At 53.6% G+C, this 13141-nt stretch overlaps 6 protein-coding genes across 6 annotated transcripts; 4 read left to right on the top strand and 2 right to left on the bottom strand.

Annotated features, from left to right (window-relative positions):
- Window positions 1-116: 116 nt before the first annotated feature.
- On the top strand, window positions 117-929 carry P168DRAFT_285363 (DUF3632 domain-containing protein; the record flags this gene model as incomplete). Its single annotated transcript, XM_024836202.1, has 1 exon — window positions 117-929. One exon carries the CDS (start codon window positions 117-119, stop codon window positions 927-929), a length of 813 nt encoding a protein of 270 aa, XP_024688820.1.
- Window positions 930-1487: 558 nt separating this feature from the next.
- Window positions 1488-3061, top strand: frdA (putative FAD dependent oxidoreductase; the record flags this gene model as incomplete). The annotated part of the gene is made up of 1 exon (XM_024835529.1): window positions 1488-3061. One exon carries the CDS (start codon window positions 1488-1490, stop codon window positions 2940-2942), a length of 1455 nt encoding a protein of 484 aa, XP_024688819.1. The 3' UTR covers window positions 2943-3061.
- Window positions 3062-3183: 122 nt separating this feature from the next.
- P168DRAFT_313442 (cytochrome P450) lies at window positions 3184-5115 on the bottom strand (the record flags this gene model as incomplete). Its single annotated transcript, XM_024839662.1, has 6 exons — window positions 4923-5115; window positions 4786-4858; window positions 4386-4716; window positions 4145-4328; window positions 4062-4089; window positions 3184-4011 (listed from the first exon to the last, which is right to left on the bottom strand). Exons 1-6 carry the CDS (start codon window positions 5069-5071, stop codon window positions 3184-3186), a joined length of 1593 nt encoding a protein of 530 aa, XP_024688818.1. The 5' UTR covers window positions 5072-5115.
- Window positions 5116-5731: 616 nt separating this feature from the next.
- On the top strand, window positions 5732-7379 carry P168DRAFT_260244 (acyl-CoA dehydrogenase family protein). Its single transcript, XM_024834664.1, has 4 exons — window positions 5732-6198; window positions 6252-6502; window positions 6557-7167; window positions 7216-7379. Exons 1-4 carry the CDS (start codon window positions 5866-5868, stop codon window positions 7344-7346), a joined length of 1326 nt encoding a protein of 441 aa, XP_024688817.1. The 5' UTR covers window positions 5732-5865; the 3' UTR covers window positions 7347-7379.
- Window positions 7380-7794: 415 nt separating this feature from the next.
- P168DRAFT_244104 (carbon-nitrogen hydrolase) lies at window positions 7795-9582 on the bottom strand (the record flags this gene model as incomplete). Its single annotated transcript, XM_024833910.1, has 1 exon — window positions 7795-9582. One exon carries the CDS (start codon window positions 9580-9582, stop codon window positions 7795-7797), a length of 1788 nt encoding a protein of 595 aa, XP_024688816.1.
- A 286-nt stretch (window positions 9583-9868) lies between these two features.
- Window positions 9869-11495, top strand: P168DRAFT_322285 (hydantoinase/dihydropyrimidinase family protein; the record flags this gene model as incomplete). The annotated part of the gene is made up of 3 exons (XM_024840551.1): window positions 9869-9943; window positions 9992-10926; window positions 10976-11495. 3 exons carry the CDS (start codon window positions 9869-9871, stop codon window positions 11493-11495), a joined length of 1530 nt encoding a protein of 509 aa, XP_024688815.1.
- Between the last annotated feature and the right edge of the window lie 1646 nt (window positions 11496-13141).

Below are 13141 nucleotides of genomic sequence, written 5' to 3'. Positions count from 1 at the left end.
AATGTCTGCTCCCATCCTCAGATTGTATTCTAATTATCTGCACAACACAGTCAACTCTATGAGAACAGGTAAAATAGAAGACAAACTGTTTTAACAAGCACCGTCTGTTCATCATCATGGACACCAGCATTCAAGAAATAATATGCAAATCCGTCGACCTCGACGGTTTCGGCTCCGCCGCGGACGACGCGTGGTTCGACTACCACACTGCACCCATGGACGGGGAGGAAGAGACGGGGGCACATCCCCATCAAGCTGCGGCTCTCCAGACGTACCTGAAAGGTGACTCCACCCCATCCGAGACAGCTGCTGCCATGGTCAAGCCGCATGGTTCCGAGAAGAAGACCGACCTGCGAGGTCGCGTACTGGGCATCATTGAAGACGCGCTTTTCGAGCTGCCCCAAAGCCACACGCCCGCCCTCGTCAACCTGCTCAAGGAAATCAGTCAGCTGCCGGACGAAGAGGACGGCGAACCGATCTGGAGCAACAGTCTGAAGAGCTTCGGCGACTCATGGTCAGATGCGTGGAAGCAGAGCCACTGGCGTGAGGCGTTGGTGACGCGGGATCCAGCCACCAGAGCGAAGAGGCGCGAGGCCCACGTGCACCGGGCTTTCGTGGAGGCATCTTGTGCCATGGCTGCTCCGGGACCAAATGCTAAAGATGGTCTCTTGCCACTGAGCTGGGGCTATGAGTGCATCTCCGAGGGACTGGAATGTCAGGGCGCAGTGTGGGACTTTGAGGTACCTGCTGCGTCGGTGTGGATCAAGATAGCCGGGCAAAGGCTCCGAGAGGGCGCGAAGAGAGGTGAGAAGTGCTGGGCGTTGGAGAGAGAGGGAAGACTTTGGGCGGCAGGCCCGATGAGCATGGGTCGGTGGAATTTCTGGTTGAAAAGACTACAAGAGATGGAAAGATGGGAACAGGCTTTATAAAGTATGGATGTGGGATAGTGTGGTGTCTACCACAAAATCAGGCGAATTGTCTGGACTGTGATACTTGTGGAGTCTTGCCACACCATTTCGTATCTTAATCTTTCTTAGAATGTTGCAGTTTTTCAGTAGTTTCGAGAGGATTAATTTTATCATTCTTTTTGTTAATTTAATTTGTGATTCCAGACTTCAGCTGCTGATATACCGAGTCTAAGACCATGGGTCGAATACTAGTAGAATATACTAGGATCGGACTTCCCTCTCTGACCCTGCCGTAGATGCTACACATTTCCAGATCGCACCAATGAATTGATTGATATAAGGGGTATTCAACTATGTTAATTCTAAGTTTTGCCATATCGTTATTAATATACAGTGCTACATCTATATGTGTGGTCCTAATTGGCCGACAGTCAGCATGACCTCATCGTATCACCCCATCCCCCACAAAGTCCAGACCCCAGATCGTATGATTCTCCATCTACATCTACTCATCTCCTCACCAAGTATGTTACCCATCCATCTCTATCGCTATCTCACATCTGCCATGAAAACGAAACAATGATTCCATCTACCGTCATCGTCGTCGGCTCCGGCCTCGCCGGCCTAACCGCCACCATCCAACTCCTCGGCCAGCGCATCCCGGTTCTCATGCTGGAACGATTCTCCCATCCCGGTGGAAATAGTATCAAGGCTTCGTCGGGAATCAATGGCGCGCCTACTCCTTTCCAACCCATTCCGAACTCCGACAGTGTCGCGGCTTTTCACGACGATACCGTCACTTCCGCTGGGGCACCGTTGGTCGCGGCCTCGGGGGCAGAGAAGACCCGTCGGCAGAATCTCATTGAGACCTTGGTGGGACAGTCCTCGGGGGCGATTTCATGGCTAGCCGATGAGCAGGGCATTGACCTGTCCCGGGTGGCACAGTTGGGCGGACATAGCTTTGCACGCACTCATCGGGGGGCGGGGAAGAAACCGCCCGGATACGATATTGTGAGTACCTTACTGGGGCGAGTCACTGGGGATGAGCTGTTCCGGATGGAGACGGGGCGCCGCGTGACCAAACTGTTGCGAGAGGCGGGGGGCCAGGTATCGGGGGTGGAGTATACGTACGTCCGGGACAACGAAACCGTGGTGGAGAAGGCATATGGGCCGGTTGTGGTGGCGAGTGGAGGATTTGCCGGGGATGCACGCGGATTGTTAGCCCGGTATCGGCCGGATTTGGCGGGCATCCCGTCCACGAATGACCACCGGGAAGGCACGCAGCCTCTGCTGCAGGAGATTGGCGCTGCGGTGGTGGACATGGAGCACGTGCAGGTGCACCCGACCGGGTTTGTGGATAGTAAGGACCCGGAGGCGGCGGTGAAGATCCTGGCAGCGGAGGCATTGCGTGGGGAAGGGGGCATTTTGGTTCGAGGAGACGGGCGGCGCTTTGTCAATGAATTGGAGAAGAGGGAAACGGTGACGCACGCCATGATGGAGCAGGCGAAAGAGTTCCCCACCACGGCGAGACAGTGGGACGTCAACTTGGTGCTGGATGAGGGGGCTGCCGCCGCGTTGCAGATGCATCTAGGGTTTTATACGATGAAGGGACTGATACGCCAGACCACGGTGGGCGAGCTGGCCGAGGAAATACCATTGCTGCATGGAGCACTACGGGAGTATGTCGACGTGGTGTCTGAAAAGACGAAGGATCCGTTTGGACGTCAGTCGTGTGGGCATTGGACGCTCACGGAGGTGCTACCGGAGTCCAGGGTGTATGTGGGCAAGGTGACACCTGTGGTGCACTTCACCATGGGCGGGGTGGTGATCAACGAGCGCAGCCAGGTGTTGGATGGCCAAGGGCAGCCGATTCCGGGCCTGTGGGCGGCGGGCGAGATCACTGGAGGCCTCCACGGCCAGAATCGGTTGGGCGGATCGTCGTTGCTGGAGTGTGTCGTGTTCGGCCGCATCGCCGGGGATGAAGCTGCCGCGTTCTACCAGGGTCTTGATGGCCAATGTCTTGCATCTTCATGATCTGGGGACGGTGGCAGTGGTTTAAATAGTCGTGTATTTTAGCAGTGAATATACTACCAAGTCAATAAGCCCGGTAGATACTGATCCATTCTAGATGTTTAAATAACTTCTTTCTAAAGACCATCACCTAAAGCCTAAAGCCCGACATTGAATACGGGTGTCAAGGAACAAGCCGCGTAAGCCCCTGGTGCCATCTACCACGTGCATGGCCTCCAGTACCGTAAGTTATCATATCATCAAGTCAAGGATCCTTGACAAACAACCGGATCCCCTTATTCTCCCTTTTAGGACATGGGAGGAACATGTCCGCCGCAATATCCACATCGTCGTTAGACGTTTCGAATAAGTCCAGTATCCCTTCTTTCTCATTCTCGTCCTCCTTTGTACCACTATACCGCCTGAAAATGGTCGAGACACAAATGAAAAGCTCCGCATACGCCAGATTGATACCAACACACTGTCTTGAACCCTTCGTGAAAGACACGAGATACCGGCCTAGGTTTCGGCCCTCTTCGCTGGCCTCTAGCCAACGCTCTGGGCGGAACTTGGTCGGCTCTGGGAAGATAGCGGGATCATTATGGACGAAAACTGAAGTCATACTGACGGGTGTCCCTGGCCGAATATGCCAATCCTTGTTGCGCTTGCTGTCGTGGAAGATCAGCTCTTCCTCGGGCGCGACCCGTGCCAGTCGGCCAGTCACACCGCACGAGAAACGCAGACCCTCTTGTATCACAGCAGTGAGGTATGGAAGATGTTCCAGCCCCTCGATGCCAACATGAGCCCGAGGATCAGGGATAGAGGCGATCAACTCGGCTCGAAGGCGCGATAGAGTGTGCCGTTGTCTGAGTAGATGGTATGTAATCAAAGTCAGGGCCCAAGCCGTTGTCTCGGATCCTGCGCTGACAACTATCTTGGCTTCTTCCGAAAGCCGGGACACGCCTTTCTCGGAGGCTGGCAAAGTCGGATTTGAGATCATCTCATGGAAAATTGTTGCGTGTCCGTGCTCATTGGACCGATCCGTGCCGTTCATGATCTGGTGCACCTGGACCATGCTATCCTTTGCAAATGACTGTTACGGTATCAGCAAATGGTTTGAAAATTCCAGGTGACATTGCCCACTTTGTCGTCCTCTAGCAAGGTTGCAACCCTTTTCAGCCTCCGTTAGCTCAATGTGTTATTCAACAAACCACTGACAAACATACGCTGGATTGATCCACGAAATGATCCACAAAGGAATTACCTGGGCAACGTGGATAATCCAGGGAAAATGCTTCATCCAATGCACAATCTTGCTGGCAGCGAGCAACGCCTTCTTTGCGGGCAAATCGAAGTCAACTTTCTGCAATCGGTGAAGCGAACGGTTGAAACTGTACTCCATGATGACATCTAATCTTGTCAGCCAAAATGTTTACAATAGACGACAATCTTGACCATCGTGCTTACCGTTGGTGAGCGCGAAGTAGGCCAAGTCCATGCGGAGTGGCCGGCCAGATTCTTTGAACTCTTCTAACCGTTCCAACAGGATGTCAACTTGGGCCCATATCACAGGCTGCAACCGCCTTATACTTGCTTTTGAGAAGAACGGATTGAGGGCGGAGCGACGCATGCGATGCAAGTCGTGGTCGATAGTACCTACGGTCGAGTTGGGGGTCCCCAACTGCCGACTGGATTGAAGAGTTTTGTTCCTCTTCTCCCGACCCGAGGTGTAAAGTTTGCCGTAGAACTCGGACGACTCAACATGAAGCTCCTCAGGGTTGATGCGGATAATAGGGCCCTATGGTTATGTGCGTGAATATCAATGAGGAGGGTATGTAGGCGTGTTCGGGCTAGACACGAAACTTACGAACTTCTTGTGCATCTCCCTGATTCTGAAGATATATTGACCTCCGCAAATTGCATCGTAGTAGAATTCATAACTGTGGCGTGTCAGTACTAGATTGTCCCTCTGGAACCTGCTGGACCGCAGCATCGATGACTTACAACCATGTTATAGCTGCCAAGGGGTGGCCCGGGAAAGATGCCACCGGACTGAGGTAGAGACGATACACCACGCATGCTATGAGATACGCAAATATTGCAGTCAGCGCCGTGAAGACGGAAAACTGACCGAGCCCCTCAAAAAAGACCATCTCGCGGCGGAAAAGTGACAGGAGATGCTAAACCGATATCCCCAAAACCAGTTGGGTAGAAGACGAGGAGTATAGTTAAAAGGCGGCAAGACGAGTGGAGTGATGAGATCCATGGGGATATATGTAGCATTTAATTGAATTAATTAGGACCTAAGTCCCTTGCGTCTTCACCTAACTAAGGGGGGCGTGGTAGATGAGGGTCGGCGTTGTACTATCATTGGCACGTCGATCACGATCTATGTCTATGCTCGTATCGAGAAGGATTCGGCACGAGTCACATTCTGCGCATCGGCGGGGGTATTCTGAGGAGTATATTCCAATCAACGCTTGATATACTATTTGGTGCTGAGGCGTGGTGCTGGCTGAACACGGGCTGGCTCCACATCCACGTCATCTCCTGCATTCTGGAGGTTTTCTGAAACATTACTGGTTCTCTCAGGGTTGACGATGTCATGGTCACTGCTTCTCACTCCCGCTGCAGGTGTATGTTGTAAAAGCAAAGCATATCTCGGATTGTGGAGCCAAGAAGGAGAACGATCGGTATAAGAGAGAAAGGAACCATGTGACGCGCTCGGGCCGTGCAACCCGTTCGGCCCGTCAGCCTCGGTTCTCCATGCGGGGAGAAATCGAACTTCTTCTCTGCAGTTCGTGATTTGGTTTAAATAATTCTTGTTCGTCGTGGGATCTTCTCGATTCTGGTCAGGTTCCTAGTTTCTATTTTCACCGTCCACATCCCCAAGGTCGCATTCCCAATATTCCCCCGGTGGGTCTCTCTCCGCACACAACCACTCACCATGGCCACTGTCGACCCCAATCCCATTCCATTCTCCGAACCCCCGTACCTGCGCGGCCTCCCTTCCCCTTATTACACCGAGGGTCATCGCAAGTTCCAGAAAGCATGCCGTGCATTTCTTTGGGAGCACCTCCTGCAACATGCCATCGAATGGGAGAAACAGGGCACCGTTCCTGAGCATGTCTTCAAGACCTTCTGCGAGCACAACATGCTGGTCCCCAACTTACCGGCCCCTCTCCCAGTCGACTGGTTGAAACGGTTGGGAATTCATGATATTCTGGGCGTCAAGGTGGAGGACTGGGATTACCTGCATACGGGCATCTACACAGATGAGGTGAGGAATCATCGTTTATCCGGCAGAACTGGTCCGTACTGACACCGGTGAAGCTCGCGCGGTCAGGTCTCTCAGGGCCTTCAGCCTCTTTAAACGCCGGATGGGCGTATGGAATCTCGCCGATTCTCAAATATGCTAGCCCGGAGTTGCAGGAACGCGTCCTTCCGGACCTCCTGACCGGCAAGAAGCGAGGCTGCATCGCCATCACGGAACCCGGTGCCGGAAGTGACGTCGCCAATATCGCGACGACGGCGACCAAGTCGGCGGATGGAAAACACTATATCATCAATGGCGAAAAGAAATGGTAAGCATCCAGTCTCCTCGGTCTTTACGCACGGACGACTTACTCTTGGGACAGGATCACGAACGGTATCTGGTCCGACTACACCACCATGGCGGTGCGGACTGGGGGCCCTGGTGCTGCGGGCCTCTCCGTCATGGTTGTGCCCCTTAAGGGCTATCCCGGCGTTACCATGCGTCGTCTCACCGTCTCCGGCCAAAAGACAGGTGGCACGACCTACATCGAACTGGACGAGGTCAAGGTGCCTGTGGAAAATATCATCGGTCGCGAGGGAGAAGGCATGCGCATTATCATGACCAACTTTAACCACGAGCGTCTGACGATCGCCGTCGGTGTCACTCGACAGGCCCGCGTCGCCCTGGCTGAGGCCTTTCGGTACTGCTTGAAGCGCGAGGCCTTCGGAAAGACACTCATGGACCAGCCCGTGGTGCGTCACCGACTGGCGAAGGCTGGTGCCGAGCTGGAGACCATGTGGGCCTTTGTTGAGCAACTCCTCTACCAGATGTGTCATCTTAGCAAGGAGGAGGCCGACCGCCAGTTGGGAGGTGTCACTGCTATGGCCAAGGCCAAGGGAGCTATGGTGTTGAACGAATGCGCCCAGTGTGCGGTTCTCCTCTTCGGTGGGGCTGGATTCACGGCTCATTCTGGTCAGGGAGAACTGGTCGAAGGTATGCACCCTGACGATGACTGCAACGCATATGTACTGACATTTCTAGCTATCTACCGTGAGGTTCCTGGCGCCCGTATCCCGGGTGGCTCGGAGGACGTCCTTCTCGACCTGTCGGTGCGACAGTTGGTTAAGATCTACCGGACGCAGGAGAAGCTTTTGAAGCCGTCTAAGCTATAATCTTCATGACGGCCGCGTATTCTGTATAGTTCCATCACAAATGATACTAGTAGATCATGACTCTAGTAAAGATTTTATGAGTGTATTTCACTCTATGCTCTATCTTAAATCTTCACATCGGTCCAGTGTTACCTTTATGTAAAGTAGCCTCTCGTCTTTATTCTTTACTTTTGGTGGCGGCCTGGTGATCTTCTCAATGAATACCACCAAGGCGACAAGACTCCTCTCGTTGAATGCTCCTCAAAGCCGATACTACGTCCTCTTGAATATTATCCACATCATGTCAATCACGATATGCCCCAAAATAAGGAAAACCCACCCAACCGAAGGACAACATCTCTTTGGAAAAGCAAACCATTTGAAAATGACATGTCACATTAGAAACAATCAAGAAGCGCACTAGATATCAATAACCAACCCTAGGAGAATAGAACATGCCATCAGGACGTCAAACATATTCCTGTCCTCGCGCCACTCTCTGCGCCTTCGCACTGGAATAGCCTCCTCCCTTAGCAGTACGCAGTCCACTCCGTATAATACCCACGACATGATGCACGCCTGCCACTACCCCATCAATGACCGTAACGTCCTCCCCAACAGCATCTTGCACTGCTTGTTTTAGGTTCGTCATACCGGCACACCCGAGCGTGACAGTATCCGCTCCCCTCTGGACAAGTTCCACCGCCGTGCTACACATAGCTTTCTCTACTACATTCCCGTTTGCACTGTCTAGCTCTAGGACAGATAGCCCGCTGCTTTTAACCCCCGCGCAGAATGCGCTCAGTCCATACTGGCGCACCGCGTCCGCGTGCATCGTCTCTGATCGTGCCGACGTGGCGACTACGCCAAATCTAGTCCCGACGGTTCGCGCGGAAAAGAGACTGGCTTCCATGATCCCGACAACGGGGGCGCGTACTTCCTCGCGCAGTGCGTGGATCAGCGGATGGTCGCTGTAACATGCGACAACAAACGCATCATACTGCTCTGCAATGGGCAGCAGCGCGCGGAGTGTCGCTGCCGCAGAGAGAATCCCGTCCGCGTGACTTTCTACGGCTGTTGGTGCGGGCTCGGGCGCTGTGAAGCCGACGACGTCAACATCTGGCGGGAGAGTAGGCTGCACGGATGCGAGACAGTTGTCTGTCATGAATTTGGAGGAATTAGGATTGACGAGGAGAATGCGATATCGTCCGACGGGGCGTTGTGCTGTATGGGCCTCGACGCAGGGCCCCACGACTGTCTCATGGGGTGGTTCAATCACGCCCGTCTGCTGGACGATCCGTCCGTAGTGCTCGACGCGGCGGTGGCGCGCAAAGTCGAACGTCCTGGTCTTTCCCGGTCGACAGAGCAGCAGGTCGCAGTCCGCGATGATAACTTCGTCCTCTGTGGTCTTGCTTTCAACTAGCAAACGCCCGTCCGGATCAATGATAGTTGATCCCCCGATCAACGGGTACTTTCCATCGTCTAGACCAGCCCGCGCGGCGGAAACGGAGAAACAAGAATTGGTGTAGCTGTAGCACTGCATGACCAGCTTGTGCTGGAACAGGGATATCTCCTCTGCCTCTTTGGGATCGATATCGGCCGCCACGCCCCACAGCGACGGGGCGAAGCTGGTCGTGTTGTATCCAACCAGCACGATTTCCACCCCCTGGAGTCCGAGGACCCGCCACGACTCCGCCCAACGTCGGTCGTTGCAGATCATCATTCCCATGATAGGGTCGCCCTGTCCCGCGGGGTTGACCAGACCGGGGACGCGAAACGCCTGCCATCCCAGATCGCCCGGCAAGAAGTACCGCTTTTCGAGCTGGTTGACTGCCTCGGGGTCGGGGAAAGGCTCCTTATCGCCTGGGAGGTGGATCTTGCGGTACTTGGAGAGGATGGACCCCGTTGCGGCATGGTAGTATACGCAGGTGTTGTAGTGGTCGCCTGCGTCAGTCGTCTCCGCGAAACCTACGACGATATCCACAGACCGGCTCTGCGCGGTATCGAAGAGGGCTTTTGTGTTGGGAGCGGTACGAATATCGCCGTGCTCAAACCAGCTTTCCAGTTCTTGCTCGTCGAGGATTATGTACCGTGGGAAGAACGTGGTGAACGCCGTTTCCGGGAAAACGACGAGCTGCGCACCGCCATCTGCAGCATTGTTCAGCAGCGCGATCATGCGATTCAGGGTATCAGGACGGGCATCCCAGACGTTAGTCGTGCCCATCTGGGCGGCGGCGACGCGGACGATGCGAGACATTGTGGGTGAGCGTTACGGTGACAAAATGGGTATGACGAGGCGGGGCAGAATGTGTCTATCATTGCTAATAGATATACTCCACGCCCCTATCTCGGACATTTCTCCGCTTCTCTCGAAGGATTCCCTCGGCGATCCTGTCGTATCGTATGCCCGGTGGGGATGTCTATCTTATCGGCGTTGCCCGACGCGACAACTTCCCCACACGCGGTGTAGATAAGAAGAGGGGTTCATAGCCGAGGCGTCGCCGTGGAGTCTACAGACACCATCACATCACACACGAACAAAAATGAAGGTCGAAATGAAGGTTACCGTGGGCAATGAGCCTGCACCCATTGAGCTCATTGTCACCAATGCCACCATTGTACGGTCGCCCGATGTCGTACACCCGTGACTTGGCTAACCCTAACAGGCCACGGCTTCAGACGTCGTCGCCAACCAAGATATCGCCATAAGTGGGGGTAAGATAGTCCTGCTCGGGCAGAACCTGACTGCCCTGTTTCCACATGCAGCGACACTCGACGCACAAGGCGGTTACGTCCTCCCCGGCGGCATCGACAGCCACGTCCACCTGGCGCAGGATGACTTCCCGACGGGCGACAACTGGGAGTCAGGAACTCGATCGGCCATTGCAGGAGGAACAACGACTGTACTGGCATTTGCAAGCCAAAACCGCGCCGATGAGAGCGTCTTCCCCGTCGTCGAAGAGTACCACCGCCGCGCGAACGACGTCACGTACTGTGACTACGGCTTTCACCTCATCCTGTCCAACCCCACCCCGCACATCTTGGACAACGAACTCCCTGTCATTGTCCGTGACGGCATCAGCTCCGTCAAAGTATACATGACCTATCAACCGCTGCGCCTACGCGACCGCCAGATCCTCGAAGTCATGGAGTCCACCCGCCGCCTGGGCATGACCACCATGGTCCACGCCGAGAACACGGAAATGATCGAGTGGATGACGGAGAAACTGCATGCGCGGGGTCGAACCGAGCCCTACGGCCATGCCTTATCCAGGCCGCCCATCGCAGAGGACGAGGCCACCTACCGTGTTATTGCACTGTCGGAGCTCGCCGACATTCCGATCCTGATCGTGCACATGTCTTCCAAAAAAGCAGCCGAGCACGTTCGCAACGCCCAGACACGTCTACTCCCCATCCACGGCGAGACCTGCCCGCAGTATCTGTTTTTCACGAGCGATCGCCTGAAGGGAGAAGGTTTCGAGGGTGCAAAATGCGTTTGTTCTCCTGCGCTGCGTGAAAGCCCCCTCGATCTCCAGGGGATGTGGGATGGTCTCGCAAACGGGACGTTCACTACCTTTTCCAGTGACCACGCGCCAACTAAGTATATCCTCCAACCCTCTCTATCTGGGTAGACCGGACTGACAAATTAGGTTTGATCACCCGATGGGCAAAAAAGCCGGCACGGAAACGTTCACTAAAATCCCCAATGGTATGCCGGGTGTCGAGACCAGACTGCCGAGCCTGTTCTCCGGTGGTGTCTTGACGGGCCGGCTGTCAGTTCAAAAGTTCGTGGAGCTGACGAGCTCGAACCCCGCCAAACTATACGGTCTCCATACTAAGGGGACCATCGCTCCGGGATACGATGCTGATTTGACGATCTGGTACCCCACTTCTGAACAGGCCGCCCAGACCGGGAATGGCGCTAACACGATGGAGCCTTTCCACCTGGTGAATGAGATGCTGCACCATGATATCGACCATACGCCGTTTGAGGGGATGGAGTTCAAGAATTGGCCGCGCTATACAATTCTCCGAGGCCAGGTGGTCTGGGACCGGGAGGGCGACGGCCTGGTGGGTCAGAAGGGATGTGGGCGGTTTGTGAAGCGTGGACGGAGTACGTTGAGCAAGCCCAGGGAGGTGTTTGTCAACGAGTTGGATCTTTACAACTAAGTTCTATTCTATGCATTACATTCGGTATTTGTCTGTGCATAGAGAGTTCCAACGATTAGATAGAGATTTACACATTCAAGTATAGACAGAAGATAAACCATTCTTGAGCAGTGCCATCATGATTAGGGTCATTATATTCTACTTTGGGCTCACGGGGGGGTGGCTGACGTTTTCGATTACGGTGCGGTTGGTTCTTGATAATAAAGTACAGAGGCTGATGTTATATTTCCTCCACTCCACCGCGTGTATGATATCATGTGCTAAATATTAACGGTGAATAGTACCGAGTTGAATTTCTCGATTCCGCTCGGACGCAGAGACGATGAAGATTTCTCGCGATAGACAGTATGGAACCAATATGATCATGCTGACTTTGCTGATTCCGTGACGTATTCCTGGTCCTGGTTTTGAAGGGCCACCAACTCCGATTGAATGGCATAATAGGATAATCCTTCCTCCTTCCAATCCACTACTTTTTTCCTCATTTTCTGGACGCAATTATGGAGACGGCGATGCTCCTGCTGCGTGTCTTGAGTTAGTCGACGCCATTCGCTCCACCTGTGGAGTATCCGTTTCTCCAGTGCGAGATGAGTCGTGGTACTCAAGCTCTTGTTCGCACCGGACGTCCATAAACCTCTTGTTGGCTCCGTGCCTTCTGTGACCATAGCCGCTAATACAAATCTTCTAACGGCTTCGTGGTAGGGATATTGATGGACATAGTGCCACGAGTATTTAATACCCACAGCACCAACGTGACATATGATTTTTAGGGGGAGAATTAACAGACTACTTTCCCTGTATTCTGTGTAGACACCTCTTCGCTTGCATTAAGGAGGCCAGTCTAGGTCTTCCAGATGTTGCCGAGGGCGATAACATCCACTTTAACACCCGAATCGTCTGCAAGTAACTCGCGAAGATGCGCAGGCCAGTAGATATTGGGAGCCCGTATAGATCGGTCATTGGATCAAGCACTATAGAAATTGCTAGTTGGGATTGCGAACCCCTCGGACCAGATAGTCGAATTGAACGACGAGCTGCGGGTGACAGTGTCGCTGCAAGACTTTGTTGAGGAAAGAAGATGCCACTCTGGTCTAAGTTCTATTGCGGAGCAACACGTACATCACCACCTCTCCATCATTCGGCATGAACTAGCCCATATTGCCCATGTTTGCTATTGCAGGGGTCCATGACCTACCAGATCTATGGAAATGGTATATGGCACGCCCGTGCTATCTCGGTGGCGGCAACGCTTGCAGGACAGACCATGTTCCGTTTGCTGTACACCAGTATTGCCAACTTGGCCATCTCAGAGTCTATAAGAAGACTGTATATCCCAAATTCTTTGAGTACAGCAGCGACATATCCTTGCTCCCCAGGCCACATGCACCGCATGAGAGGTTTCCCATTGTGGGCGATTACTTGGTCTCGAATATTGGCAACATTGCCCTCATAGCAGGTGATCCGCGGACTAGAAAGGCGAGTCGGGACGTTCATAGTCCATCACCTTCTCTCTGCGTTTTGCGATACATTTCTTGGCATGATATTGAGACAGTGTAATTCATTGGCGACATGGTCAAGTAGGCTGGTGCGATAACGAATGCTACCTACCAGGGCCATATAGCTCCAGGCGAATGATAGTCATCGCT

Source organism: Aspergillus campestris (genome assembly GCF_002847485.1).
Source record: "Aspergillus campestris IBT 28561 chromosome Unknown P168scaffold_15, whole genome shotgun sequence".
NCBI classification, from domain to species: domain Eukaryota; kingdom Fungi; phylum Ascomycota; class Eurotiomycetes; order Eurotiales; family Aspergillaceae; genus Aspergillus; species Aspergillus campestris.
Note: the sequence above shows the minus strand (reverse complement) of the source record. Positions and strands in the feature narration are given on the sequence as shown.

What these genes read in the sequence shown, in the direction of transcription:
- P168DRAFT_260244 (XM_024834664.1), top strand. Translation starts at nt 5,866, where the DNA reads ATGGCCACTGTCGACCCCAATCCCATTCCATTCTCCGAACCCCCGTAC. An exon ending in ATCAATGGCGAAAAGAAATG is followed by an intron (nt 6,503 to 6,556) that starts GTAAGCATCCAG and finishes CTCTTGGGACAG; the next exon opens with GATCACGAACGGTATCTGGT. An exon ending in TCAGGGAGAACTGGTCGAAG is followed by an intron (nt 7,168 to 7,215) that starts GTATGCACCCTG and finishes TGACATTTCTAG; the next exon opens with CTATCTACCGTGAGGTTCCT.